General features: G+C 42.1%; 1 protein-coding gene across 2 annotated transcripts; it reads right to left on the bottom strand.

Moving 5' to 3' along the window:
* Window positions 1-4: 4 nt before the first annotated feature.
* itgb8 (integrin, beta 8) lies at window positions 5-24849 on the bottom strand. 2 transcript variants are annotated; one of them, XM_012860065.3, is made up of 15 exons: window positions 24058-24845; window positions 21535-21620; window positions 18033-18204; window positions 17840-17946; window positions 17445-17584; window positions 16076-16241; window positions 15101-15259; window positions 14905-15000; window positions 13786-13878; window positions 12784-12924; window positions 8682-9096; window positions 8344-8566; window positions 8104-8207; window positions 3435-3598; window positions 5-1523 (listed from the first exon to the last, which is right to left on the bottom strand). In XM_012860065.3, the coding sequence occupies exons 1-15, from the start codon at window positions 24143-24145 to the stop codon at window positions 1395-1397; spliced, it is 2283 nt and encodes a 760-aa protein (XP_012715519.2). In that variant the 5' UTR covers window positions 24146-24845; the 3' UTR covers window positions 5-1394. The 2 variants fall into 2 exon arrangements, with proteins under 2 accessions (XP_012715519.2, XP_036000937.1); XM_036145044.1 differs by lacking the exons at window positions 5-1523; window positions 3435-3598 and having other exon boundaries at window positions 8113-8203; window positions 24058-24849.
* Window positions 24850-27989: the final 3140 nt, after the last annotated feature.

Raw genomic sequence — 27989 nt, 5'->3', positions numbered from 1 at the left:
TCCATAACAGAAAAAAATCTTGCACATTTTATTGTAATAAAAACAGTCATACACAATAACTTACAACAACGCTACCCACAAAAAGTGCCGTTTTGACTTAAAAACTCAGTACCATGTTAGATGAGATGATTAATGCTGCCTTATTGCTTAAACCTTCCACAATCCACCTAAAAACTACAGTATCTGCCTCATGGCGCAGCACTATTATGAATTATTGAAAACCTCCTTCAACATGATCAAAATAAATAATTATTAGTGTATTGAACTTGCAAAAAAACAAAACAAAAGGTAAAACAGTACCAAACAAAACACTACTTTAAAAATATCAGAAATTTGAGCAGGATTGAGCAAAAGCAAAAGTCTCAGGTAATCTCTTCTAGTGCATAAAGGCTACGTAGACTCCATCCTTTCCTCAGTACCATCTGAGCCCATTTGTACGGTAAAGCGTCGCGTTGTCCAGGCAGTTCCGGATAATAGGTCACTGACAAGAGCATGAAAGTATGGCTGTTATGTAGAGCTCACGTGTTCGACGTTAAGTAACTATAAATAACTGTTGATTATGTAATATTTGCAAAATGAGTCTCAGTCCTTGTTGTTCCAGTGTTCGGGTGGATTTGTTACATCAGCTTCAAATGCACAAAGACGACTTCTAATGCCCAAGGTTCACAGCTCTCCGGTCCCAGAGTGCCCACAGTTTTCAGTAGTATAATGCAGCTTTTCTAGTGCAAAATTTACCTTGTAAAGAACAGACCGACATACAGAATAATGTTAATCATCCATAACACATGACGTAAAAACGTTAATAAGGGCAAACAGTCATTCGTGGAACAGTCAATGCAGCTGAGGTCAATAGTGTCTTCACAGAGGCTGTAGTACATTGAGCTGACCACATGGGGGCAGACAAGGACAGGGAGACTTGTGCAGGTGGTTGCCCTCTTAAACAAAGAGGGACTTCAAACATGTAGTGTTTCAGTTTAAAAATCATAAATAAGAAAAGCACAAATGCCACTACCAGCACAACTCACAGACACACGCTCACGCTCACCCATATGTTAGAGAAGTAGCTCTGAATGACTAAGGGGAGAGGATCCGTCACAATCACCCTTTACCCTGTGGTCTCTTTGCTGCTGCAGAGAAAGAGGAGGTGGGCGACGTGTCCTCATGGTTTCATCTTGATTCAAAAGATACTGGCCGCTGTAGTCGCAAAGTCTCCCGTGGGTCGATCGGTTAATTTAAAAATAATCTAATTCCATTGAGGTTTTGGAGTCAAGTGTAGCATCATCTTGTCCTTCACAAAGTTTTTTTTTTATTATGTCTGGGAGTGTAAGAAACAGAAAAGAAGTTTGTAGTCCAGATCTTCTTCTTTGTATCTTCAATGCATCCTTCAGACCTGTTTAGAAATGCCAATGGTCATCAAGTGGCATCTTAGGAACCTGTATGTGCATCTCCATGGGGTGTTCAGGCGGGCGGTCCCTCCTGTAGGTAACTGTTTTCTCATTGGTTGTAGGAATATATGAGACATCCTGGAGGGCAACAAAGACACAGTCAGCAAAAGCCCTGCACTCAACCAGTACAAACAGCCTTGAACATTCATGAACCTTAAATGTTTTTACATTTTTTCACATTACACCTATTAACCGTCAGTATAGTGAAGTTAACAGAATCAAGTGTTTTGTTTTGTTTTTTTTGTAATTTTTCTACACATAAAATCTGAAAAGTATGGCATGCATTTCTTTTTTGCTCCCCTTTATAGATCCACCATTTGCAGCCTGAGTTTTTGGTTAATGTCTCTATCAACTTTGATCATTTAGACTGATCTGTTTTTGCCCATTGTGCTCTGCAAAATTGCCCACGATCAGTCAGATCGAATGGAGACCATCTGTGAACATCAGCTTTGCCGTTTCATTATTATTGTATGTTTAGGGTTGTTGTCCTGTTGGAAGGTGAACTTTCACTCCACTCAAACTCTTTGCAGAACAGCTGTATTTATATCAAATTACACTTTGGTGGACTGCTAAGTAATTAGGTGACTTTAGAAGCTGCTAGTCTCAACTTTGTGTTGGTCTATCACATAAACTTGAAATCCAGATACACACTGTCCAATTTGTCTAGTTATAATGCAGCAGCCTGGATCAATTCAGTCAAATTCAAATGCATACAGTTCAATGGTTTTCTTGTCATTTCAGTTTCCTACAGTGCAGTTTGATTTACTGCATGAGTGATCAAATCTGGTTCATGAAATCAACAGATTCAGCTATAAAAACAAACATTTTAAAACCTAAAGTGACTAAGGATTTATTTATGACTTTCTGAACAGTGAAGTAAAAAACAACGAAAAAAAGCATTTGCACCAAACATAACTATATATATTGTGTGTGTGTGATCAAGTCTATCTCAGCCAATATTTGCTGATAAAAATATACATGCTGATAGATTACTATAGCTGATAAAAATATACCGCTGCAGTCATATATTTCTGCACACTCCACCATAAGACAAAACCCTTTTTTTCTCACTGACATTAAATCAGACTTCAGGTTTCCTTTTTTGTGTGATAGAATTGCAAACGAATAATTAAATAAAATTACTAAAAATACAGTATCTTTGTTTGATGAATTCCAGAAATATTAGAGAAAGATATATTTTGTTTTAGTTTTTTATTGCTTTATTTGCTGTAACTATTTCCCTAATATTTGGTAGAATTGTATATTGAGCTGTATTATCATGTATCAGTATTTTTAACTTCTTGTCTTAAGCTGTTGTGTTCTGATGCTCAGAAGCTCAAGATACAAAAATCAAGTAAGAAACAAACATGTCTACCTTAACAGCAGCCTTATTGTAGTTGACTTCACGAGCTTTCTGAGCACTTATTTGTTATATAATAGAAAAGAAAGTGAGTAAACCGTAACACACCATCAACACTGTGAATTGAATTCCTCCTGAGAGAAATTGAACACGTAAAGAACTTGCACAGGAAGTCAGGTTTTAAATGTTACCAAAACAAACGTGCATTTAAGGCCAAAAACACGGAGTCCTGTGAAGCTGATTTGCAGTTGTGTCATGGGACATATACGCGATGATTCAAATCCCCCTTGAGTCACGCAGAGCAATTTAAGCCCACACATCCTGAGAACACATTTCTCCAGCATCCCCATATTTCTTACAAACCCCTTCTTCTCAAAGGTGCTGTATGTCACTGAAAGGTCAAAAATCTGGAAACTGTAGATGTTGAGCAGGGAGTTGAGAGGAAATGTTAAAAACAGCTGTACCCCACAGAGCAGGCTCAAATGTCTCACTTTTCAGCGGAGAGAAACTCGTTAACATACATTTGCTCTAGATTGGAGGACTCCCTTATGTCTCTCAGGGCTCCAGGGACAAAAAGGCTTCCCCTCAATTAAAAGCCTGTTGTGCTCATAAGACATTTGAGTACTAACCTTTCCAGTGCAAGGGTAGTCCAAATCCGCACCAGCACCCCCTCGTGGCATGACTCTCCTTTGCAGCAGCAAGCGTGACACGGCCACCACCACTAGACCGCACAGCACCGTCAGGGCACACACACAGAGGAAAGTTCCAACCAGCCGCCCGCTGCTGACACGCTCTGTGGGCGGATGCACCAACACATTAGCATTCAAATAGTTTCACAGTGAAGACCTGGGACTAGCAGAAACGGTATGGCCCTATATAGGCACACAGCTGCTCTGAAAGTTACTCATCCTGGACACGCACGTCTCATTAATTCATTAACGTACTCTTTTCTTTTTTTTCTTTTTTTTTCTTTTCCAGGGTGGGACGATTGTACTGCAAGCATGGGTAAATGAATTTTATAAACAAGAATAGTGTGCACAAGTTTGAATTTATTGTGGATTTTTCTCTAATCCAAACAGACTTGGGAAAGCACCCCCACTAATACTAGGTTAAATGTTCCTTTCCAAGTTGCAGAGAAAACACTTACCGTGGCCATCAACAAGCTCCTGGCATAATTCCAGCTGCATACTCGATCACTCTTCTCATCAGAACTGACGATATTGTGATCTGTAGTTTTTTTGTTTAGTTTTTGGGTCTCTTTATAATCTCTGTTTCTTTCCTGTGTATGATATTCTCTAGTTGTTGCCATTTTAGTTGATATCTTTGTAGATTGTGTGCTTAGTTATTTCTCGTGTTCATTTCCTGTTGAATTCCTTCCCTGAGTTTCTTTGTGTCCAGTTCCCTGCTCAGTTCCCCTGAGGAGTGGAAGAGCAGGTAGGACGGTCTTGTGCATGCGCAGTTATACAAAAAGGGACTTGGACCTTTCTAACCTACACTTATGGAAAAATCGTCCCATTAATCCTCAATCGTACCATTAATTAAATTGAAATGTGCACCTGGTTATTGTTTTCAAAACTCACTGAAGATTTTTGTGTTATTATTAATCCACCACAGAAAAAGAGCATGTTTAAATGCCCCGAACCAGGGTGTATGTAAATTTCTGACAAGCAGTGTACTTTACGGCTTCATAGCTTGCATGATAAAAATGCCTAAAAGGTCGGAGATTCCTCATGATACTTGTGAGAAGGGCTGTATTTGAGAATGACTTCATTGATACGTTGCTGTACCTCCTCTTTGCTCCATAACAAATACAGGTGCATGCCTTGTCCACGAGTGGTTTCATTCCTCAAATATCAACTTCAAGAGCTCATGTTTTGCTATCTTAAACTTTCCTTGTTTTTTTTTTTACGCTGTGTCTGCAAAAACGTCCACACCAAACGGCGGCATTTTTTTCCCAAAGACACCACTTCAGAACTACTTTGTATGCCAGAGTTTTCCATGAAGCCTTTTTGATAGTTAGCTTGACAGACCCAAAGCATGATGCTACCAACACTGTACTCCACAGCTGATAAAGCGCCACCTTGAAACTTACAAAAAGGAAAAACAAGTCGTGTATGCCAGCCTTTTTGACCATTTCCAGCAAAACTATGTTCAACGTGATTCTATTGGTCAAACACATTAAAGGACGCTATTCTAATGGAGAAAGATTTTAACTGAACAAAAAGTCTAATATGGACATTTGTATGAGAGAGTGAAAAAATATCAAAAATAAATGCGTTATTTTGTTTACATTGATCACAAATTCTTCATTATTACAGAGCGCATTATGTATCTCCATGTGTGGGTGCATTTGTATCATATATGTCAAAGGGGCCAAATAATAATAGATTGTGGGCCCTGCATTTAAATTAGCACATTTTTGGAGAAAAAAAAGTAATCTGTTAAACGTGGACATAAATAAATGAAAAGGATCAATTAAAGTAAATCCTTAAGCAATACACTAAAGACACCCAAATAAAACTAAACACACACACACACACACACACACACACACACACACACACACACACACACACACACACACACACACACACGCACATGCACAGAGTGTTCAGTCAGAGGCAGCTGTGCCAGTGGTGCTTTGCTAAACACTTAGCTGGCTGTGTGTCTGCTGGGCAGCATGTGCGGATGACGAGCTGATCGCTCCGCACAAAGAGTCCAAAGAGCGCTCTGACATTTTGTAACTGCGTTTCCATAGAGACCTGGCTCCTGATGCACCCGGGGAGCAGTGGGTGTGAACGGGAAGAGAGTGTCCCGTTGGGTTAGGGTGAGGGGTTGGGAGGAGGAGGAGGGTCGCACAATGAATGGTGCTGTTCCAAAAATTTAGAAGGCGGGGATGAACTGTAACACTTGGATGGCCGGCGCTCTGCGTGCGCAGGTCCAAATTAGGTGTGTGTATTTGTGCACGAGAAAGCTAAGAAAGTGAGCTGGAAAGGGGAGGAAAATGTAAAATACAGCTGTAACGCTGACAGCCGGCCTGCCGGCTCAAATCCACCAGGGTGTACTGAAGCAGTCATGGTAGCAACGGAAGTGACCTCGTCAGAAAGCATGTGTGTGCGTGTTTACGTTGTTCTGGTCTTTTGCTAATGTGAAGCTGAGCCTGACCGGACTGCGAGCTGGTCTGAAACTGATGCTGACAGCTGTCATTACGGGGCAAATTCAAATCTCAGACATGTTAAAGATTCAGACCGCGAACGAGGCTCAAGGAAATTTAAAAATCCAAGAAACTTTGTTCATAACTTTAAAATGTATAATTGGTAGGTGTTTAGAGGTCCAGTTAGTAATTTAAGTAACTCAACCGTTATGAAAAGCTAAGTAGACCATAGATTTCACTTGCTTGTTAAGAGTTCACCTTTTTCAGATGTAATTTGAAGTAACATTGATCAACGTCAACTTTTCATGTCATGTTGAAAGAATACAAGAATTCAGTCCTGCGAATGGTTATTAACGACATTTTAGTTGGACTAAGCTAGATTACCTTGGTTGTATTCGAGCAAAAAAAAAAAACAATTATGGATAAGGTGCTTTATGTGTCCTTACTAATGGCTGACCTGACCAGCATGTCTTTAGTGTCCCTCTTTCACTCCCGTGCTTGGCAGCTGGTGGTAAATGTTTGCGCTGAGATAATTTGGTGTTGTCCATCTAGGGAGTAAGCGTGGAAGCAAATTAAGACCCTAAACTGTGTTGCCTTGTTTTTTTTATAGACATTTTCCACTCAAAAAAACTGTACATGGTTTTAGTTTTGCTTGCGGTCTGTAGCAGGGAGAATCTGACATGCAGCTCTTTTGTTTTTTGTAACGTCTCTTTGCATTCCAGTGCCCGACCTCTGGATGAACTTTCTGGGATGTCCACTTCTGGAAAGATTGGCAGCTGCCGCGAACGTTTTTCACTAGGGAGAGATCTTTTTCACTGTAGAATGATAGATTCCGCGTTATTTAGCAAATTGCCTTAAAATCCTTTCCAGTCTAAAGGGCAGCCACAGTTGCATCAGAAACATTATTGCTTGTGTCTTTCCATTTTGGCGTTGTGTTGATGCACAACCCCAGGAGAGTGACGATAAAAAACACGTCTACCGTTTTGGATGCACTCATGCTAACTGTTAGTTAATTGCGGTTAATCAGAAGCATCTCTTTGATTTCCCTGGCAACTAAGATTTTTAGAAAAGTGAACCAGGGCAGTTGTTCACTTTATGTTAGGATTTCATTTCCGGTTAACACATAAAAAAGGTGTTTGTAGGGCTAAATTGATCTCCTTTCTAGTAAGCATTACATAATTGGTTGTTTTTAACCCATATAAAAATACATTTTTATATTGCTAACTGGAAATGAAATGTTAACTGTCCTGGTTCCTGATACTCAATAAAAGAGAAGCAATATTTAGCTATATTTAGTTCAGATACTAATCCAGATCCTGTTAATACGTCCTAAACGTTACTTATTAAGAAAGCAGCTCAACCCTTTGTTCTGTCTAAATAAATAAGGAACAATTTTGGTTAAAAAAGCTGATAGAAATAACGCTGCACAAGTCCAGGTTTCCAAACCTGAATAGTCTTCAATAGAAATCCAGGCCAAACACATGATTTAACACACAGCTAATCGCTAATTACTTTTCACCTTCCACATAAGCTATGTGTAAGTTTAGTGACTATCTTCCGACAGCTGTAGGTGCACTACCTCAGGAAATCTGTGGTTGTTTCAAACAGCAGGAGGAATGTCAGATGAGTAGGCAGTGCTTTGAAATGTGTGCACACTAAACAATGTAGCTCTATGCAGCCCAAACCCAGAACATGATCCCACATGACCCCACTCTGTGCGTCCTGAGTGCATTCGTGTTCGTACTCCAAGCCAATGAACACAACAACACGAGGTGAACGCTGTGTAAAGTGCTTTGAGTCCATGCAGTCCTCAGAGTTTCATGATTTTTTTTTCTGACTCTGTTTCCTGAAACAGCAACTTTATGGCTTTAAAGACTCAAACCAAAGGAGTACAGAGTAACAATTACCCAATCACAACAATGGCGGGAATGTAACAGCTTCTCTTTCAAACTTTGCAACGCAATCATTTTGTGGCATTGGTTTCTTTTAGCCCTTCTCAAATTGGTGCAGCTATTTACAGAAAACTGGGGGGAACATGAGAAGTTGGTCATGCTGTGCCCAGCTATACCTCTAATTAAAAGAGCAGCTGCCCGTGTCACCTTAAAATATTACATTTCTGTCAGACATGTTCCTACTTGTTGTACCTGAAACGTCTGTCATGGAGCCGGCATAAAGTGCGCAGGTGGTGTTGCATAGCTCCACCTCTTTTTGGGAGAGACCTTGAGAACGATGGCAGTCCACACTCTTACTAAGAGAGAGTGAGAAGAAAAAAAACCCATGAACAGACCAAACAAATGACCACATACAGTTATTTAATTTAGAAAAAATATGCTGTAGGAGTGAATATTGTGCGTTTCGGGTGTAAATAGTGACTGACGAAGTACCAGGGGGATTGTCGGGTGAGCTGGCAGGTGGGACATCTCTCGCAGAAGTCTCCAGAGTGTTGGGGGTCCTCACACACACACTTGCCGCACACACACCTGCCCCGCCCACTGCAAAGCAAGCCATCTGGGGATTGGCAGAGGGTTTTGGAGGCGGGGCAGCCACAACGATCACCTGTCCACCCGTCCTCGCACGCACACTCTCCTAACACACACACTCCTCGGCCTGAGATCAACAAATGATAACAGCAGGAAAAAGAAAACAGAGATATCAGGGGGCCTGATCTTAAAAATATCTATGATACAACTGGAAATAAAATTAAAAAATGTTTCAACCTCACCTCCACACAGCTGTCCCCTTTCATATGGGCAGGAGAAGTCATCCATTTCACAGTATTTGCCATATACAATCCCGAGCCTGCTTTGGTCGCACACACATCCTCCGCACTCGCACACTCCCCGGCCGCTGCAGTTCACGTTCGACCCATGTGCTTTGCAATTTCTGTTCGGATCTAAGCTTGAGTCCTTCATGTGTCCATGATCCGGCCTCTGCTGTTGATTGGCTCCGCGCTGGCCTTCTCTGCAGGGCGGCTGGTCGTTGCCATCGCAGCGGCCCGTCGGTCCACATTTGCATTGACATTTAGAGCGGATCCTGATGACAGTGGACTCGTTGTAGCCCACTGGACGTACCGACATCATCACATCCCCGCCGTCATCAGCACAGGAGTGTTGGCCAACGGTGATATTGAAATAGACCTGCAGGGGAAAATAATATGCGCTCTTAGCTTTAGTCATCAATTTGCCATCTACTAGCTCAACAACTACAGGATGAAATTTACATTTGTGATATCCAGCCTGTAAATCCTGCCAAGACATTTGATATGGTGCTTTAACATTGCCAGGAGTGGCTCAAAATTTTTAATTTGGCCAATATTTGTTTATCACTTTTGGCACTAATTAGATTTTTTTTTAATGTTACCTTATGATACAAAATGTATTTGACAAAATATTATTCAAGACAATATTACATGATAAAGTATGATATCGTAACATGTAAGACAATAAGAAATGACATATGTAATTTCTTAGTACTTTCTTGGGTGCAATATGAAAAGATACTACATGTAATATAATATAATGTAATCGAATGCAATCCTATATGATTAAATACACTGCAGTCTGATACGTTGTGAATGAATGCAAAACAGAGCAATGTAGTACATTACAATACCATACAATATGGTATGATTATTAAACAATGCACTTTGATAGCCTGATGTAATGCAAAATAGGGTACAGTATAATACACTAAAATAATATACTATGCAATACAATGTGCCATTGTGTGTATTGATGTAATACATTGCAATTCGATGCAATCAGAACTGCCTTGATTCGTCGAAATGATCTATGTGGTCAAAAATAACAATCCATTGACATCAATATCGTTAGCGAATGCATAATTTTTTAGATTCCATCTTTGTATTGTTTAAACATTATTCTCAATAGTTACAACATATTTCCCACAAAGTCCCGTGTGTCACGTACATGCAGTATGCAGCAATACGTGTCTGTGTCTGTTTTTAAGTAATCTGAGTTTGACTCCAGTCATTGACTACACTACCATTTCCAAACAAACATGGCAGATTTAGTGTCCGATTACTCACTAATGGAGCCAGGATCTAAAAGCTCTTTAAAGTTCTCGAAGGCCAAAGATGTCTAAAGTGTGGAAGTACTTCAAGTTAAGACACCATATTCGAAAATCAGGTTGCTCTGTAAGTTTCCCCACAAACCGCACCAGCAGAGCCCAGGAGAAGATGCATAGCCCTATCCAGGGGCTGCTGGTGTGACAGAAAAAAAAGGGCTTTGTGCGTTAATGTGCTGAGTTTATGCTGAAGCCCAAATTAACTTGACCTCATTCTGCTGCTTTTACGTTTCTATTGTTTATATGACATGAAAATCCAAATGAATCAACTAAAAACTAGACAAATTCCTAAAAGAAAGCATGCACCTAACGCAAGTGCAGCTGAAAAAAATTGACTATCATGAAAAAAAGTTTAACATTTTTTTGTCAATCATTTCACAAAATGAAACTCGTATATTTTATAGAATCATTACACATTGTGGGAAATATTTCAAGCCTTTGTTTCTTGTCATTTTGATAACTGTGGTTTACAGATTATGAAAACTCAAAATTCAGCCTCTCAGTAAATTTAAATATTGTGAAAAAGCTAAACCCTGTAAACTCATGGGGACACATCCTACTCAGCTAATTAACTCAAAACACCCACAAAGGTTTCCTGAGACTTTAAATGGTCTCTCACTCTGGCTCAGTGGGTGACACAATGATAGAACAGACCACTCACATAACAGAAGACCAGAAGACAGATAGGAGAGGAAGACTCAAAAGTTAATTGTTAAAATTAACACAGAAAGCTGTATCCAAGTAACCTGACTCTAGCCAGATGTATTTCGCTCCGCCTAGCTCCACTCATCCATCTGGGACACTGCCATAGGAATTGCCTTTTTTGAAGGCTGGGCCTTATCAAAAATCCTTGCATATGATTGGATAAGCCACTTGTCTGTCATTTTTATCGACGTGCTATTTCAACCACTCACACCGAAGCTAACCCGTGACGCTGTGAGAGCGACGCAGGAAAAAACTAAACTTTTTTATAATGTGTTTGCGGCTCTAATGGCACGCGTTTTATTGACAGTGAGCTGACAGGAAGAGGGGGGAAGACAGCCGGCAAAGCGTCGCGGGTCGGAGTCAATCCCGGGCCGACCGCGTCGAGGACTAAAGGCCTCCTAACATGGTTCGTGCTAACCACTCCGCTGCGGGCGCGCCCCAGAAAACAAAACTTGCCAAATCCGGTCGGGAGAAGGGCGAAAACATCGTTTCCACCAACAAAAGCCTTCAGAGGCGTTCTCTGATGTTCTTTTAATGAAACAATATTAGGTAGATTGGACAACACGGAAGAAATAGCAGCATCAACGTTAACGCTTGCTTCCTCGATGCGAGCCGCCATTGTTTTTTTTCACGGTCGCTTCTCCACTACATCACATCTATGAAACTCCAGCCCTGCGTCCTGATTGGCTGGACAATAAAATTGGTTGGAGAAATCACTCTCTATGGGAGATGTCCCAGATGGATGTGAGTGAAGCTAGGTGGAGCGATATCAATCTGGCTAGGGTCAGGTTAGTATCCAAGCACATTCATGAAAAGCTGAGTGGAAGGTGGAAGTGTGGTAGGGACAGGCGTCCTAGAGTGGATTGTCAAATAAAATCCATAAAAGAGTTTATTAGAGTTTCACAAGGATTAGCCTGAGGCCGGGGTCAGCGCATCAAGGGCCACTAACTCACACATGAATCCTACACATGGGCTAAACATTGTGGTTCTCCGATTGTTATCATGCTGTTACCAATAAACATTCGGTAACCAGGCACACAGGAGTCAGTTTCTTTGAAACTAGAGCCATGCCCCAATTCAATTCACTGCAATCCCTAAATAAACATATAAGAAACAAAGGTTCTCTAAGTGTGCGACTGTTTTTTTTTTGTTTTTTTTTGCAGCACAGGACCAAGTGTAATGTGCAGTTAACTAAATAAGCAAATATTAAAGCTCCACCAATTCTTTTCATCTGATGTGATCCACAACAAGGCTTTCCTTTGTTGATTTTGGTTGAAGATAATTCTACATACAGGATGTTTAGCGCAGTGTACAACCGCCGCTTAATTCACTGGAAGTCTTTAATAAAGCCCACGTACAGTAACTGCGCGACTCAGATGCACATTCGCGCATTTCCCTGCTGATGACTACACAGACTGTAACAAAGATCTAAATCTACAGTCAAGCCCCCTCTTGATTTTTATCACCCTTCCGGTAAGTTTCGGTGCTTTCCACAATACAGTTTAATCCGCCCGTGGATGAAAAGGCTGGGCATTAATCTATGCACAAAGGCGTAACTGTGAGGGGATGAGTGAGCATCTGAACGCTCGACGGGGAACAAGAAATCTCTTGGTGGGAACGAATCTAAGGGAGTGAGCAGAAGAACAGAACATTTCTCCCTTTACTGGATGCACAAGTTGGCCCTTTCTGACCGCAGCTTTCAGAACAATACTACTGCAGCAGAAAAGCTCTCTGAGCAGGTGTTGGAAAAGGTATCCAGAAGGGCCTGTTTCTAAATATATCTGTCCTATTTGCCGACACTGAGTCTCTCGTGTGCGGGCAAGGTAAGAGTCTTGGGAGAAAAAAATAAAGGTTGTGGAATCACATGGGAATGTTTTCCTATTAAATACAGGCTCTAATCCGCTCAACTCAGATTATTTACCAAATCTTTTCTGTCCCATAAAGCTCTCAGTGATGTGTTTGTACGTGTTAAACTAATCCGATAGGTCTGATACATGCGGCATCAACTGTTATGCCGTGATTCGGGGGTTTACCGTCTGGCCTGGCTGCACCCCCGAGCAGCTCTGGTCCTTGGCGGTGGATCCGCGAGGACAAAGAGGAGAAACGGACACCCAGTACCTGCTGACTGCCTCGTCCTCCACTGACACTGACACCGCCACCTCAGACAACAATCTCTGTGGAAAGAAGAAACAGATGAACAGCTTTAAGTTTAAGGTGTGAAGCTCAATCATCAAAGTGAATTTGAACATTTAAATCAAGGCCATGATAAAAGAGAAAGGAACTAAGCTATGCAAGCTTCTTTCTTTCTTTCTTTCTTTCTTTCTTTCTTTCTTTCTTTCTTTCTTTCTTTCTTTCTTTCTTTCTTTCTTTCTCACACAAATATTTCCGAGGACAAGGAGGTGGGGCTAAAAATAGCATCTTTGTGTTCGTCCGAGATTAAGACACATGGTTTCCGTAGGGATCTGATAGCTATTATAATGGAAGCTTCTGTTCAGGCGCTGCTGCATGTGTTTCTGTGTGTGTGACTGTGTGTGCACGTGTGTGTGTGTGTGTGTGTGCACGTGTGCGTCACAGCACATCCAGATCTGTGGGTTCTGCAAAATAGTGGAGCTAACAATGGACCGCTTTGCCGCAGGCAAGCTCGTAGCCCAGAGGCCACTGGCAGTTGAACTAACTCCTAGATTCATATAAGCACAAACAGGGTCTCTCTCTCTCTCTCTCTCTCTCTCTCTCTCTCTCTCTCTCTCTCTCTCTCTCTCTCTCTGTCTCTCTCTCTCTCTCACACACACACACACACACACACACACCAGGGCCTAACCCTCTTTAACCTCTTCTTCTGATGTATTTTAATGTTCTGTTTTATTTTCTGTTTCATCCGCAGCAACCACACACGTTTCCCATTATCTCATTTCCCACGTTCATTACATAGGGTTTTGTAGTATAACAGCTTTAGTACTTCTCTACTTAGCGCTATCTTTGCTGAATGAAAGAGACAAAGGAGTTTTCTAAAAGGAGCTACGGATGAGCGATTTTACCTTGTAAGCATCTACCACCAGATCTATGAGGTTTGATGCTTGAAATTGGCCCAGCTTTCCCAGGAAGGAGGCGGGTAGAAGCTTCCCCAACTCCTAAAGAATGAAAGAAACATAGTTGAAAGTAATTTTTTAACTAATTCCATCATCAATGCATTTTTTTCTTAAATCCCTGTAATAAAATCAAAATAACAATAAATACATATTGTAGACAACAGATGCTTAGGAAAGTAGTAATCAATATGCCGCAATCTTTTAGCAACAGGAAGAATGGGGCTTGAAAGGGCGACGTAACCACTGCACTGCATTGTGGGATACTTGGGCATCTGGAAACTGGCTTCTGTTTGTTTACATAGCCTTCATCCACATCGCTGTCTTTGTTTTCTGTTATTTTATTTATAAAATGTTAAGAACATAGCCCAAACATGCTGTCACTAACCATCACACTCGTTCACATGATCACTTCGGGGAAAAAGGAACGATGGGTTGAGGAGGAGCACTATGAGGTGAAGGTGCGTAGTTCATGTACCTCTGAAATAACATGTTTTCTCTTTACGATGAAAAATCTGGAGATCCTGGACCCACCCAAAGCTGCTTTGTCCAGGAGCCCTTAAAGACGTCACATTTCTGAATTCTTCGCCAGAATGAAAACCATCTCCATTGACGAGATAGAACTCAGCTTTTGAGTGGGTGGCGGCAGCAGGTCGTGTAAATCCTTTTCCCAGTTATCACGCTCATTTGGATCAATCCCACCGATCCTAGAGATTTATTTTCAAGATAACGAACCTTCTGAACAGGATCTAGCTTGTCTCAGTACAGTCCATCGGTTTCTCTCTAGTACTGTCCATTTGTCAAGCACTCTGCAGCTCTATCTCTCACAAAATAGTAAACGAATCAGCAACTTAAATAACAGCCGTTGCCCTGTAAAATGGCGACCGCATCCCACAATGCATTGCAAAATCACATACCCTTTTGAGTCCCATAAATGCTGATTTTTAGTTTACAATGAAAGGAGCTGTATGATGAAAAAAGCAGTTTCTTTGCTCTAGATTTCAAAACCATGGGAACCCCATACCAACCCATGGTTAGTTTGTATCGTGTTGCAGATATGGCACAGGTTACCTCATACCACTGGTACTGCTTCTTCTCCACAGCAAAGATGGGGTAGATATGGTTTTCCAGCAGCTTGTCAGACAGTTGACTCAAAGTTGGATGGTCCTGTGAAGATGTTCAAAAAGAAGGAGTTGAACTGCGATCCTGATGTAACAAAATGTAACTAGAGATTCAGATTGTCCAGATTTACTCGTGACATCCGCACCATCCGTGTGCTTCCAGTGTAAACGTTGTTCTCCAAGTGACACTTGCCGTCGTGTGGCGTTACGATCCCAGCCAGCCTGCTGTCCAGGGCGAGGTGAGACGGCTGGTCTGTCATCATGAGCAAGAGGCGCTTCGCCCCGGGCCGCCAACCAACTGCACGCTGCCAAACAACAAAACACAGAAGTCATATTTGACCAAAGGATTTTTATTTTAGAAATGTATTTACGAGATAGCTCATGTACATGGGCTTATGTGGGCTTTGACATGCTGCATCCCAACTACGTTTGGAAACATGGTTGCTTTATGACAGACATCACCACAAATCTATATCTACCACGTTTCTGGAAAGGAGTTTAAAAAAACTCCCCCGTTGTTATATTCTCATAAATCGTTCCTTATTCATATAGTCACAGCAACTGATGTGGAAAACTCTGCATGCTTCTTATTTTAATGATTTACAAGTGGAGTTAAAAAAACAAAATGCACACTGAAGCAGTTTCTTCATCTGAACTGCATTATTTTCCACAATGATCGGGTCTCTCCGCAATGCCATATTTAAGCAAAAGCAGCAGAAATTCCCTCCGTTATCAGTCAGCGTGGCTCCTTCTTCATGTCTGTGAATCATCAGACAGTGTGAGAAAATGGGACCATGTGTGCACGTTTGTGTATTTAGGGAATCTCACTGAGTTTATAGTACGCATGACGCAATGGAGAGTCTATTTTGGAATGTGACCACCACCGAGCTGATTGAAATCTTGCCTACTGTTACCCCTACCCGTACGCTTGCTGTGACTCAAAGCCCCCCCGCAGTCGTTTTGTGAGCCGCGGTGACTGTGTGCGCCATAATCCTGCAGTGGTGTTATTACTTAAACAGGATTCCCGTAGGAACACGCAGTGCTGAGTCACAGTGCTTCCAATTGTTCCAGCACAAATGCCACTCTAAGTGTCTGATGGGTCACTCAAGTGTCGTATTCACCTGGCAGACAGCAGCCTGGAGCATGGCGTCAAGTCCTCCCTCCGGCGTGTCGACGTTACCGGAAATGCGCTGCCGCTTCATTGTCCGCGTGAACTCACTGATGTTCCCAGTCATACTGAGGACATTGTGGAAACCGTGGGCCGGGCGACACTCGGTCTGGTAATCACTGGAAAAAAACAACAAAATAAAAACGTTAACTACATCTTTCAGGAATGCAGTATATAGCAGACAAATATGCAAATACCCCCCACCCACCCCACCCAAAAAAAAAAACTTGGTTATAGCTCCAACTTTAGATCTGGGCAAGTTTAGACTTAATATCAACACACTTCAGTTTTACTTAAATGGTATGTTTTCCTCTATTTCCTGTTTTTATATACAGATGACACTCAGCTACATCAACTGATAAAGCCTGAAGAATTCAATAAGTTAATTAGACTAAAAGTGTGTTTTGAAGACATTAAAGCCTGGACGACTGGACGATTTTTTTACTGTTGCATTCAGACAAGACTATAGATGTTGTCTTTAGAGCAGAACACCTAAAGAGCAAATTGCCTAGTCAGTTATGTACTCCAAATGGCATTAACTTGGCTTCCAGTAACGATGTAAGGAACCCAGGTGTCACATTTAACCAGAACATGTCATTTAAATCCTAAATAAAACTGTTTTTATGACATCCTTTCACCAGCATGTATAATTTTGCCAAAATTAAAACCATCACGTCTCAGATTTAAACAAAAAACATCTCCACACCTTTGCTTTCTTAAGGCTGGACTATTGAAATTAATTAATAGCAACACATTCTGTAAAAAGTCTTTAACTCGTTCAAAAATGTTACAGATAGAGGTCTGACAAAAGTTGAAAGGAGACAAATTTGTCACACTTTAGCGTCTCTTAATTGGCTTTTACATTTTACACATAAAACCATTAATGATCAAACTTCATCTTGTATGAAAGGTTTTCCTACATGTTCCCAAATGACCAAACTTTTGACTAATTGGCTGTCTACTCTGAATGAGTATGTCTTATATTACATTGGAACTGATTGTATCTTATGTGTCTATATGATTGGATTGGTATGAATGTGATTTGTAACGAATATTATTACAATTGTAAATGAAACAATGTCTTTTCTTATAAAAATTTAATTTTAGAGGGAACTTTGTAACTGAAATTGTCACTTAACTCTTCTTATATCATTAAATAAAGAATGCTGTCTGAAGAATATAAAAGTCCATGCAGGGAGTGCTACAACTCTGCTGCATTTTCAGCTAAAAAACAAACAAACATAATATGAGATAAATTTCAAAGCCAGATGCTACTTTTACGGACTAGATAACCCAATTGATGATTTTCTTTCTCTCTGTACCTGCAGGGATTGTCAATTTTAGAAGGATGGACGCTGATGTAAGGGGAGACAGGTTTGTCCACAAACGAGCCAAAACCCAGCCAAAGATCTGACGTGTGTTGCATCATCTGGAGGGACAGCGCGATGCCCACCGTCTTGAGCTGTATCACAGAAAGAATGAAACAAGTGAGTGGGCGAAAATGAGGAAGCAGATATTGATGGATCAAAAAGAACAACAGTGAAATACATGGAAGACAAAGAGGAACGAAAGGCTTGCACGAGAAGTAGAGTGACTTGATATTTTCTTAGATCCTCATTTCTATTAAAAAATTCTCGTGAATTATTTTTAAAAGGAAAATCACATTTTCCCACAAAGTAGAAGAGGTGAAGTGATAACTGACAGTCTAAACACGTACATGATCAAGGTTGTCCTGCATGGAAGCTGATACGTCCACCAAATAGTAGAGATCCACAGGATAGCGCTCCAGTTGCTTCACAGACACGATAAAACTGGCCTCTGAACCTGCAGACGCACAGCATATAGAGAGAAAACTGTCAAGTAACCTTGTTGTAAATGAGACATAAAATCCTGAGTTTCAGCTTCTGTACCTGGCCGGAGGGTAATGTCAATTTGTCGTGGGGACACTTGTGTGCTGCTGAGTGTAGCGTCGACCTCCACTTTGACACCTGACTGCTCCATGAACTCTGGTCCGCAACCTCTTCTGCGAAGGTTGTCGGGCAAATCGCAGCGACGGCTCTGCTCAGCTCCATGCAGGAAGTCCTAGGTACCACATGCATGCCAGAATGTAAAACTGTATCTTTCCCTATCCTGTAACAATTTTAACATTTTAATAAAAACAGAACTCCTTTAATCTATTATGCTTTGTAGTTTTTATGCTTAGCTGGCAACTCAGACAAAGAAAGCAGCGTCCATTATTTTGAGCAGGGAACTGCAGACTAAGGTCTTGTCCACACATAGCCGGATTTCTGGGAAAACAAATACATTTTTATGCATTTTAGTCTTTCATCCGCATGCTAACTCTGTTTTACGTCACTAAAACGATAGAGAGGCAAAATGTCAAGCGATCCAGGCAAAAAATAGATCCTGTTCAGTCTGAATGTACCTCAAAACAACGCTTAGTAGGGTATATGTGCGAGTTCATGTGGACGAAAATGTTTCTGAAAGCAATTCCTTGTACAATATGACTTTTTAAAACAACGTGGGGGAGATATTCGTTTTTATAAAGACCCAGCTACCTGTGTACAAGGCTGTGGATATTGTCAAACATTGAAAGGAACATTTAGAAGATCTTCTCAATCTAGTCACCATGTCTTAGGGCAGGTCTAGGTGGGTCCTCCACCATGGCATAGTGAAGAACTCACCTGAGCCTGTTACTAAGGAAAAGAGGGTGCACAGCAGGAGTAGATGAGATCCACCCAGATTTACTAAAGCCTCTGGACATTGCAGGGTTATCATAGTTGATATACCTTTTAATATTGCATAAAGGGATGACACAACACCTGTTTTAAGGTTTTAAGGTGTGGTGGAGCAGGGACACATCTAAAATATGGACAATGGGCCCCAACGACAAGGACTAAGAACCACTGTTCTAGGGTGTTAGAAAGAAGACTCCAATCGATTGCTGAACTTCGGAGGAGCACTGTGACTTTCTTCCTGCCTTTGGAACAGTGGGCCAGATCTCTACCCTTGCTAAGTTTCTGACTGGGTCATCGGAGTTTAATCATCAAAATCCACATGTGTTTTGTGGATTTGGAAAACACTGGACAGCTGTGTCCCTTGACGCATCTTGTGTATAGTGATGTCAGTGTATGAGGATGCTTTCAAGGGGTATAGGCATCCTGAATATCCAAACCAGAAACTGTATTTCCGGTTCTTGTCAAAGATTTCGAGATTTTTCCCAGTGCAGATTGCAGTTTCTTCGGACTGGTCTTGTTTGAGGTATTCACGGACAGTATCTAAAGGTCCGATTTGGTGTCCGGTTTGGGTACCCAAGGTTCTCTTCTTTGCTTTATGCAGATGATGTGGTTCTGCCGGAAATTTAAGTCATGACAATTAGAGTCCACTGCAGTGAGGCCTTGGTTGTCAGAGCAATGAAAGGTAAACTTCTTGGTCTAAGTGAGAGGATCAGTAATGCCTAAAGCAGAGGAGAGGAGCTTATGTTTCTGAGTGTCTTGCTCATGAGTTATGGCACAAGGGAACAGGATATAGATAGATGAGTTAGGGCCTTGTCTGCAGTAATGGATTTGCCACTCCAATTTGTTGATAAAGAAAAAAAGCTAAGCAAAAAAGAAAACCTCTTAATTTACTGGTCAATTTGTGTCCAGCATTGTGGCCATGAGATACAAATAATGAACAAAATAATAGGTATCCCTTCTGGTTAGAGGTAGCTTTAGTATCCCCTTGAAAGAGCAGGAGGGTGTTGCTCAGGAATCTAATGTTTGGGGTTCCCCCTTGATCTGATGTCATCCAGGATGAGGGATACAGTGAAGGTAGAAAACAGTTTATTTCCTTTGCCAGTGTTTTCTTCATTTCACTCCTTACCCATTCACAGCAGTAGTGGCACACGAACACAGTGCTGACAGGATGTGGGTTACTTTTCTTTTGATCTTTGGGAGATGCAATGATGACAAACTGAAAGAACTTTTACTATCACCCAAGTTGGTTTCATTTTCTCTTTCAAGCCCTTTTATTATATCTGTATTGATTTGAGACAGAGTGACTGGACATGAGAAGCACAGCTGATCTATCATTTATTCCCCTAAATTGCTAATCTTTAAGTACTGTCATTTTTTCAATCTCTCTGGTCTCCCAAAAGACAAAAACAACATTTAAGCTGTACTTTTTTTAAATTCAAGGTGGGTATACTTAGCCTGAAACACTTTCCTAAAAAGGTGCTTGGATTGTTAATTGTTAGCTGTCTCAGCAGCACAGCAGCGTCACGCCTCGTAGCTTTTGGATGGATTAGTGATATTTCGTACTTTGGCTTGTTGAGAAACGCTTGGAAATGCAGTACAGTGGCAGTGGAGGCGAAAAACTTTAATGCTGCATGTGTGTTCACAGTGAGTTATTAACCTCTCATGGGTGCGATTTCAAGCGTGTGACGAGACTAACAAGATTGTGCAGGCGTGTAGTGGAACAGCTTAATTACTTGGGGATTTCTACTAATGTAAGACAGAAAAACCCACCAGAGCGAAGCGTCAAACAGTCTACCACAAGAGCTGAGACTTTTACTAAATTTATGACCATGAGCTGAACCTGAAAGCCAGACTGACGTCTATTTATATTTAGTTATCACTGTGGTAGTTGTTTGCCCCTGACCAGCCCTTTAAAACCTTAAAGCTTCAGATGGACTTCCTGGGACTTTCCTTCCTGATATAACTCCCTTAGTAAGCACCCATTTGGATTTGCATAAGCACTGCTAAGGCTTTGTTTTCAGTGCTTGTCCAAGCATGACTGTGTGAGCGTGAGTGTGCGTAGAAGGTTCTGACGGCGATGTTTGAAGGCGTTCGGCCCAACGACATGAATTCAGCAAAACCTTGGCATGGGGAACGCTGAACACACACTTGTTGACATAATGCTTTCGCTAGTGTGATGTCACTGCATATCTGTGTGTGTGTGTGTGTGTGTGTGTGGTGACTGGTGTGGCACTGGGAGGCTTTGGTATCATTTTTCAAAGCAGATTCAGGGGTGGGCTCTGCACAAGAAAGACAAGACTGGGAGACAGAAAAAGACAGAGACAAACAGAGGGTGCAGATGCGGCGATATGCGTGAGCGCGGAGACTAAACACACGGATAGAGCGTGGCTCCGTCTCTGAGAAAATGTTCACACAGAGGCTGACGCTCTCACACAGGTCACACAGCGCGGGCCGCTTTGGGCTCAAACATACGCATTATATTCTCATTTGCGAATGCCGCAGAAGCTTTGGTGCGTGTCATCTGAAGGAATTCTGCGGAAAGGCTGCCACGTTCCCACTGTTTGCTTTATTTCTTTTTTGTCTGTTTTGGACAAGGGGAGACACACACACACACACACACACACACATTCACACACACACACATTCACACACACACTTATGCACACATTCCCACCTCCTGGAAACACCAAGCACATTGTGGTCCACGTCGGAGGCAGTCTGCGCAAGTGGTGACGCTGGGCGACCAACATGGTCCGGCTCCTGTGGATAGACGAAAACAAAAAGGAGCAGGGAAGAATCTGTGATTAGCATATGAACAAAATGAGCGAGTCGATACTCATTAGTTATGCAGCAGAACCGCTGTGGACGTTCAAGATCTCATATCCAGTCATGATGAAGAAAGAAGCACCACTCAGCATCCCGCATCGAGTTATTCAGCACAAATTAGCAAGTGCACAGCCGCGTGAGAACAGGTGCCGGAGTCGTTGGAGTGGTTCAGCCGACCTTTTTCCCACACACTCACACAAAGTAGCTTTAAACAGCATTTTATTTTTGGAAAGAAATACAGCATTTATGTTGGCTTAGAAGGTGACAAAAGGCCCACCACTCACCCCATGGCTTCCTGTAGTAAGATTAATGATTTATTGGAGTAATTTACTGGCTGAAATCCAATTTCCCAGAGACATTTCTGTTAATTACAGAGCTGGAATGTAGGACAGAAAAAGAATGAGGGTCTGAGCATCACTAGCAGACCCATTATCAGGCTGCTCTGACCCAGTTAGGGAGTTTGACCTCTATGCGATGATTTAACTGTTCACCAAAACTGATGGATGGATAAGTGAACCTAGAGGCGGATGCTAGAGATGCACAGGCAGGCTTTTTCACGCTGATACAGATTCTTTCAAGTCCAGTTTTGAAAGTTTTTTTTTTTTTATGTCAACAACTTTAATCCTGAAAATCTCTGGTCAATTTGTCTGAGCATCTCTATCTGATGTGAGATTTGCAGGTGTTAGTTTGGAGAGTTCCACTTAGAGGCAACGAGCAGGTATGCATGGGAACAGGTGAAACAAGTCAATTGAGGACATGCAATGTGGTCTGATAGTCTATTTTGGTACCACAGATCTGACCCAGCAGTTGTTGTTTTTTAGCCATATTTTGTTTAGGTGAGGTCTTTTTAAAAAAGTTTTTTCATATCAGTGTGTTGATTTAACATATCTGCAAAGCCTTTGAACGAGCTATTGCTGCCATTAAGTGTGTAAACCATAGATAATCGTTCTGACTTGTTTTTTTCCCTCCATTCATCTCTGTTTTCTCCTATGTAAAGCTTCTGATAGGACTAAAACTGCCACAAACTCAGTATCCTCTCTTTTTCTTTACCATAGAAAGTACTCCTGAACCTGTGCTTTTGTGTGTTTGTTTGTTTTTGATGGTGTCCGTATTCCTCTCGCTCAAACCCCACTGAGTCAGGTCAGAAGTCCGCTTCTTTTGAATCTGGCTCTGCCACACATTTCTTTCTTTCAAAAACAAGTTGTTCCTTTCCACTGTCGCCACGCACTTGCTCAAGATGAGGGACTCCTGCCTAGTGTCCCTGTCGTGAGGTGTTTGGGTTTTCATTTTGTTTTGTGTTTTTGATTAATTCCTTGTTTTGTTAGCAAGGTCTTCCCTTAATAGTTCATGCTTTTTGTTTTGTTTCTTAATTTATTTTGTGTTATTTTGTTCATTTTAGAATGAACACTGTTTATGTTTATTGATAGCTTCTTTCTTGTTCCAGTTCAGATCATTTTATGTTAATTAGTCTTCCTCCCTCAGCTACCTTGCCTTTCACAGCTGCTCCACATCTCCCCTGATTACTGTCCTGGTTTGCTAGTCTTTTCTCCATCCCTGCATTAGTCATATAAGATCACTGATTCTCATTGTTGTCTGCTGGATTCTCCTATTTGCCTATCCACGCTATGCCCTTTACATATAAGTGTTCTGCATCCTGTTTCCTTAGTGCCTGACAGTAATTTTATTGTCGTTTCTTCGTGATTAAACCTTTCACTCACCATGCTGCTCCGGCGTTCTGGTCCGCACTTTGCTCCAGAACAAACCTCCCTAAGTGTGACAGTCAGTGCCCTGAATGGGTATCTGCTTAAATTCAAACTAGAATTTGATTGCAGTGCCTTATGTTTCACTGATGTGCCCTCATTCTTTACATGTTTTTATTTAGCTTTTTCAATTGTTTTGAGTTATCTTTCATAGTTTATATTTAAATTAAGTGACAGCAACAGCATAATTTGCCTCTGGGATCAACTGAGTACTCTGGTTCAGATTGTCATGGGCATTAGTTGATCAACTGAATCTGATTGTACTAGAATAAAGGATCAAACTGTACAGAATGTAATCTGGAAATGAACATGACTGAGATTGTATTATATTGGCAAGAGCTGGTTCGATTTGAACTTAATTTGGACCAAATTTGATCCCGTAAAGCAGCAGTTGGGCCTTTTTTTTTTAAAGATTAGATGGTATCTGTTTATACAAAACTGAAAGGATTAGATTGGAAATATAGGCTGTACTATCTTTAGGAGATAGATATAAGAGCTTTATCAGTCCCGACAGACTGCGATAAAAGCGAGTGCTGTGCAGCGATCGCTTGAGATGACAGCACTAATTGCTGCGAAATTATGTAATTGGCTCTTAATGAGCCTCCACTCACCGGCGCTGGAGGATTCTGAGCAGACTGCGAAAGCCACGCAGCAGAGCAGGAGGACACGCAGAGGACCGCTGCGTTGCCAGGAAGTCATCCTTCACACTCCGGGATGCCCGAGAGGAGAGACGAGAGAGCCCCGAGTCGCTACTGGAGGTGGAGGTGAGGGCGGACCCGGTGACACTGAGCTCCGTGCGTCCGCCGCCGCACCAACAATAGCCGGGACTGGCGGAGCGAGCCGCGGGACATTGTCCTTCGCCCAGTAAAGCCTCTAATCCCGGAGAGGTATTCACGAACCCGGGCTCAAATGCGCTTACAAGCGCCCTCCCCCGTGGACCACGGGAGAAAAGTCGGACTGCCGCTCCAGTCCCTCCATCTATTTCCCAGGTGCGCTGTCGCTCTGTCCCTCAGCTGCCCGCTGGAAGCATCAAGCCGAGCCGGGCGGGGGTTGTCGGAGTGCGGACCGGGTGGACAAGGAGGGCGTTCAGCTGAGCCGGCGCGCTCCGACGTCGCCGACCGAACACATCGGGCACTAAAATCCAAGAGACCGAGCGTGTTTTTGCCGCTGCACTATCAGGCAGCAGGGCGGCATGGCAACGCGTTTACTCCTGGAGGGGAGGGGAGAGAGACAAATAAGGAGTCCGAGGGGAGGGAGAGATAGGCTCTGAAGTGCTTTCTACAAGGAGTTGTGATGTGGTGCATTCCAGCGTGCGCCGTGGCCTTGGACTGAGCGTTGGTGTTTATGCTGCTTCTTGGGGGAGCCATTTAGCCGCACCGAGAGCTCCTGTGTTGGGGGTGGAGAGGGTGGAGAGGGTGGGGATAAATGATGGAGGATATAGCCAGAGCTCTTGCAGCGGGGTTCGCAACCTGGAGCTCCAGGCGGGAGGAGGAGGAGGAGGAGGAGGAGAAGGAGGAGGAGGAGGTGGGGGTCCGTGTCTATTGTGCTCGGATTCCAGTGACTCAGAGTAACCTCCTCAGCACAGCTCCAGCCAGATACTCACTGAAACAACACAGCGTTTGGAGCCGGAGCAAAACAGACAAGAGCACAATAGCTTGCATCCCCCACTCACAGTATCATCCTGCTTGGCTCTTTTAAAAGTATTCCAAATAAAACACACAGAGCCAGCCCAAGACACAAGCAAACTGTGCGGTAGCTCAGCCGTTCCTGCCCATAAACTAACAGGGGCCGGTGTCAGGTCTACAAATGAACATCTTGTAGCAGAGAAGCAAATAACTGTGCCTTTAGGTGTAAGGTTTAAGCCGGCTGCCGAAGCGTTTGAGTGGGGTCTGGTTCCAGACCACAAGCTCCACTGGAAACATGTAATCTCCTCCAATTAAAGTTTACCAAGGTCTTCTGTCTTCTTGTTTCCCAGCAGTTATTATAGGTATCACAACTCACCAGTAGTCTAAATAACTGGGGAAAAACACAAAACTTTAATTACCACAGAGGTTGTTTGTAATCTAATCTGGAAGAGTTATGGATCATTTGACTCAGCTCTTATGATAAACTTGACCAACATTGAAATAACAGCAACTGGGGAAAGTTGTGTGTCAAGGTTTGTTTTTGAATAAAAAAAAATACAAAATCAAAGTAGAAAAAATAAACACCAAGTCGTTCTGAAGTCAGAATGTCAAAGGGTAAATGGGTTTTTTCTCACCAACCCCAACCCCTAAATCCAACAGGGCTGACATGTTTGAAATACAGCGATAGCTGCAGGAACAAACAGTGTATTTGCTCTTCTGGCAGTTTGTATCTCATTGAATCACGCACATACATAAATGTGAATGCAAAGGCGACCTATCCAGGGTGTACCGCACCCCTCCCCCTAACCAGCTCCCCCCGCAAGGGCAAGCAGATGTATAGAATGGACGGATGGAGGCATGTATAAATGTACAACACAAATTATTGATTATTAACTTCAGCACATCCCTGAAGTGCATTAAAGCATTAAATTCTAAGTTGTAGATTGTATTAGCATGTATTGTCGTGTGCAATTAACACGGTGATTGACTTTCAGTAGCATCTTGGTTAGAGCACAGATCAACAAGCTTAAAATGCTCCTTTGGGCTATTTGGCATTGTGAGCCTAAATAAGAACTAGTTAATCGCCTTCACATTTACCTTGTAAATAGTTCATACCAAAATTTACTCTGTGCACCACTAAGGAAAACCATTAAAAACATGGTCTTAGATTATCTCTATCCTCTACTCAGGCTGTATACGTTTCTGGGCTCTATAAGCCACAACAGGATTTCTATAGGAAATAACAAATATATATTTTGACAAATTTTAAACACGCATGTGAAGTGCATTTAATACATATTTGAATTAAACATAATATAAGCAGCACATGTGTTTACTATGTCCGTGATGCTACTTTCTAGTGGTTAACCATAATAGTTAGATGTAAAATACAAAACATTTTTAAGAGTTTTTTTTTTTTTTTTTTAAGGGGAATACCGTTTAAGATGCTCACAAGTAATATTACAAGTCAAGTTTTTAAATACTACTCAAAAGTTTTCTCAATGGATCCATGTCCTCCAGTCCGCCAGTAATACTGTTTTTCTGTCAGTGTCTGCGTGGTAGTCCAGTTTTATTTCACATGTCACGAAGCTTCTTCATGAGACCTGCATCCCAGACCTTGAGTTTTAGTAAATTCTCAAGTCTCCTGAGTCTTTTAAACGTCTGAAATATTTGCTTTATTGAGCTAATTGCAACTGAAGTCTACTTTTGAGCTAAGTCAGCCACTCTGGTGCATCCCCCGCCCCCCCAAAGGAACTCAAAAGACAGCAATGTTTTGCTTGGCACGAAGCCTAAACAGAAGATTAAGATTATGCCAACATTGAGAACCAGCAGTGAGCTCCACACCCTTTATCTAAGGTGTTTGACCCCATCTGCCCCCCAGGAGCCTGGCTCAGAACCAAATAGGCCTCTCCTCTCAATTATTCATTTGTCAAATGAGGACTATTTGGAAGGGGGGCAGCCCAACACCTCCCCATCCACAGTTCAGCAGTCTCTCTCAATTATGATAATGACGAAAACACACAGCACACTGTTTTCCGAGGGTGTGAAAGATCGCTGTGAAATCCATAGGCCGTCTTTGTGCAGGCCAAGTTTTGTCCTCTTCAGAATGATGGAGGGGGGCTTCAGGGGGAGGGTTCTGGAGGGCAGAATATGGATGCGCTGCAAACTTGATAATGGAGTCTAGTGTAAACAGATCCTTACCTCTGTCGATGCTGGTCAGCATCAGCATCCTAATGACAGCCAATGTAAACCTGACATAAAACACTCCCCCACTGTAATCCCCCCCTCCTCACCTCTTTTCTCTCTGCCCCCCGTGTGTTTGTGTTATCAGTTGACTTGGCTTTCCATCACGCTGGTCTGGTTTCATTGCTTTCCAACCACACATGCAAATATGCCCCCATACAAAAATATACATGTGTGCCACTGTGATTCTTAACCACTTTTCAACCTAACACCTGCCCAATTTCTTTTTGATCCCCCTCCCCCAAATCCCCACTCAGTGTTCCCTCCTATCACTGGTTTTCAAGTGTCTCAGCCTCTTTCTGGACTCCTATTCTCTGGCCAAACTGACGTGGGGACAAAGTAGGGGTCAAAGAGGAAACTGAACCTAAACAGGGATTCCCAGTGACGGACGCGTACCAAGAACTGCGGGTGCATGCCATGACTTTAACATTTAGAGACATTAGATTTGGGAAAATTTCGTTCTATCCTTATCCACAAACAATCGGGTGATTAACGAACCTGTTTTACACATTTCTTTCGAAAAGGAGGACATTTTCACCGTATTACAGTTACAGACGAAGCAATCTTATCTCCCCGTGCTGTGGTAAATGTCAATATGCAGTATAAAGTGACTTGAATTCCCCTTTTAAAAATCAAAATAACATCTCCCTCCCACTCTTACCACGAAGCCTTTT

The sequence above is a fragment of the Fundulus heteroclitus genome, chromosome 13 (assembly GCF_011125445.2).
Source record: "Fundulus heteroclitus isolate FHET01 chromosome 13, MU-UCD_Fhet_4.1, whole genome shotgun sequence".
NCBI classification, from domain to species: Eukaryota; Metazoa; Chordata; class Actinopteri; order Cyprinodontiformes; family Fundulidae; genus Fundulus; species Fundulus heteroclitus.
Note: the sequence above shows the minus strand (reverse complement) of the source record. Positions and strands in the feature narration are given on the sequence as shown.

What these genes read in the sequence shown, in the direction of transcription:
- itgb8 (XM_012860065.3), bottom strand. Translation starts at nt 24,145, where the DNA reads ATGACTTCCTGGCAACGCAGCGGTCCTCTGCGTGTCCTCCTGCTCTGC. An exon ending in TGCAGGACAACCTTGATCAT is followed by an intron (nt 17,585 to 17,839) that starts GTACGTGTTTAG and finishes TCTGTGATACAG; the next exon opens with CTCAAGACGGTGGGCATCGC. An exon ending in GGGTGCAGCCAGGCCAGACG is followed by an intron (nt 9,097 to 12,783) that starts GTAAACCCCCGA and finishes TTTCCCCTGCAG; the next exon opens with GTCTATTTCAATATCACCGT.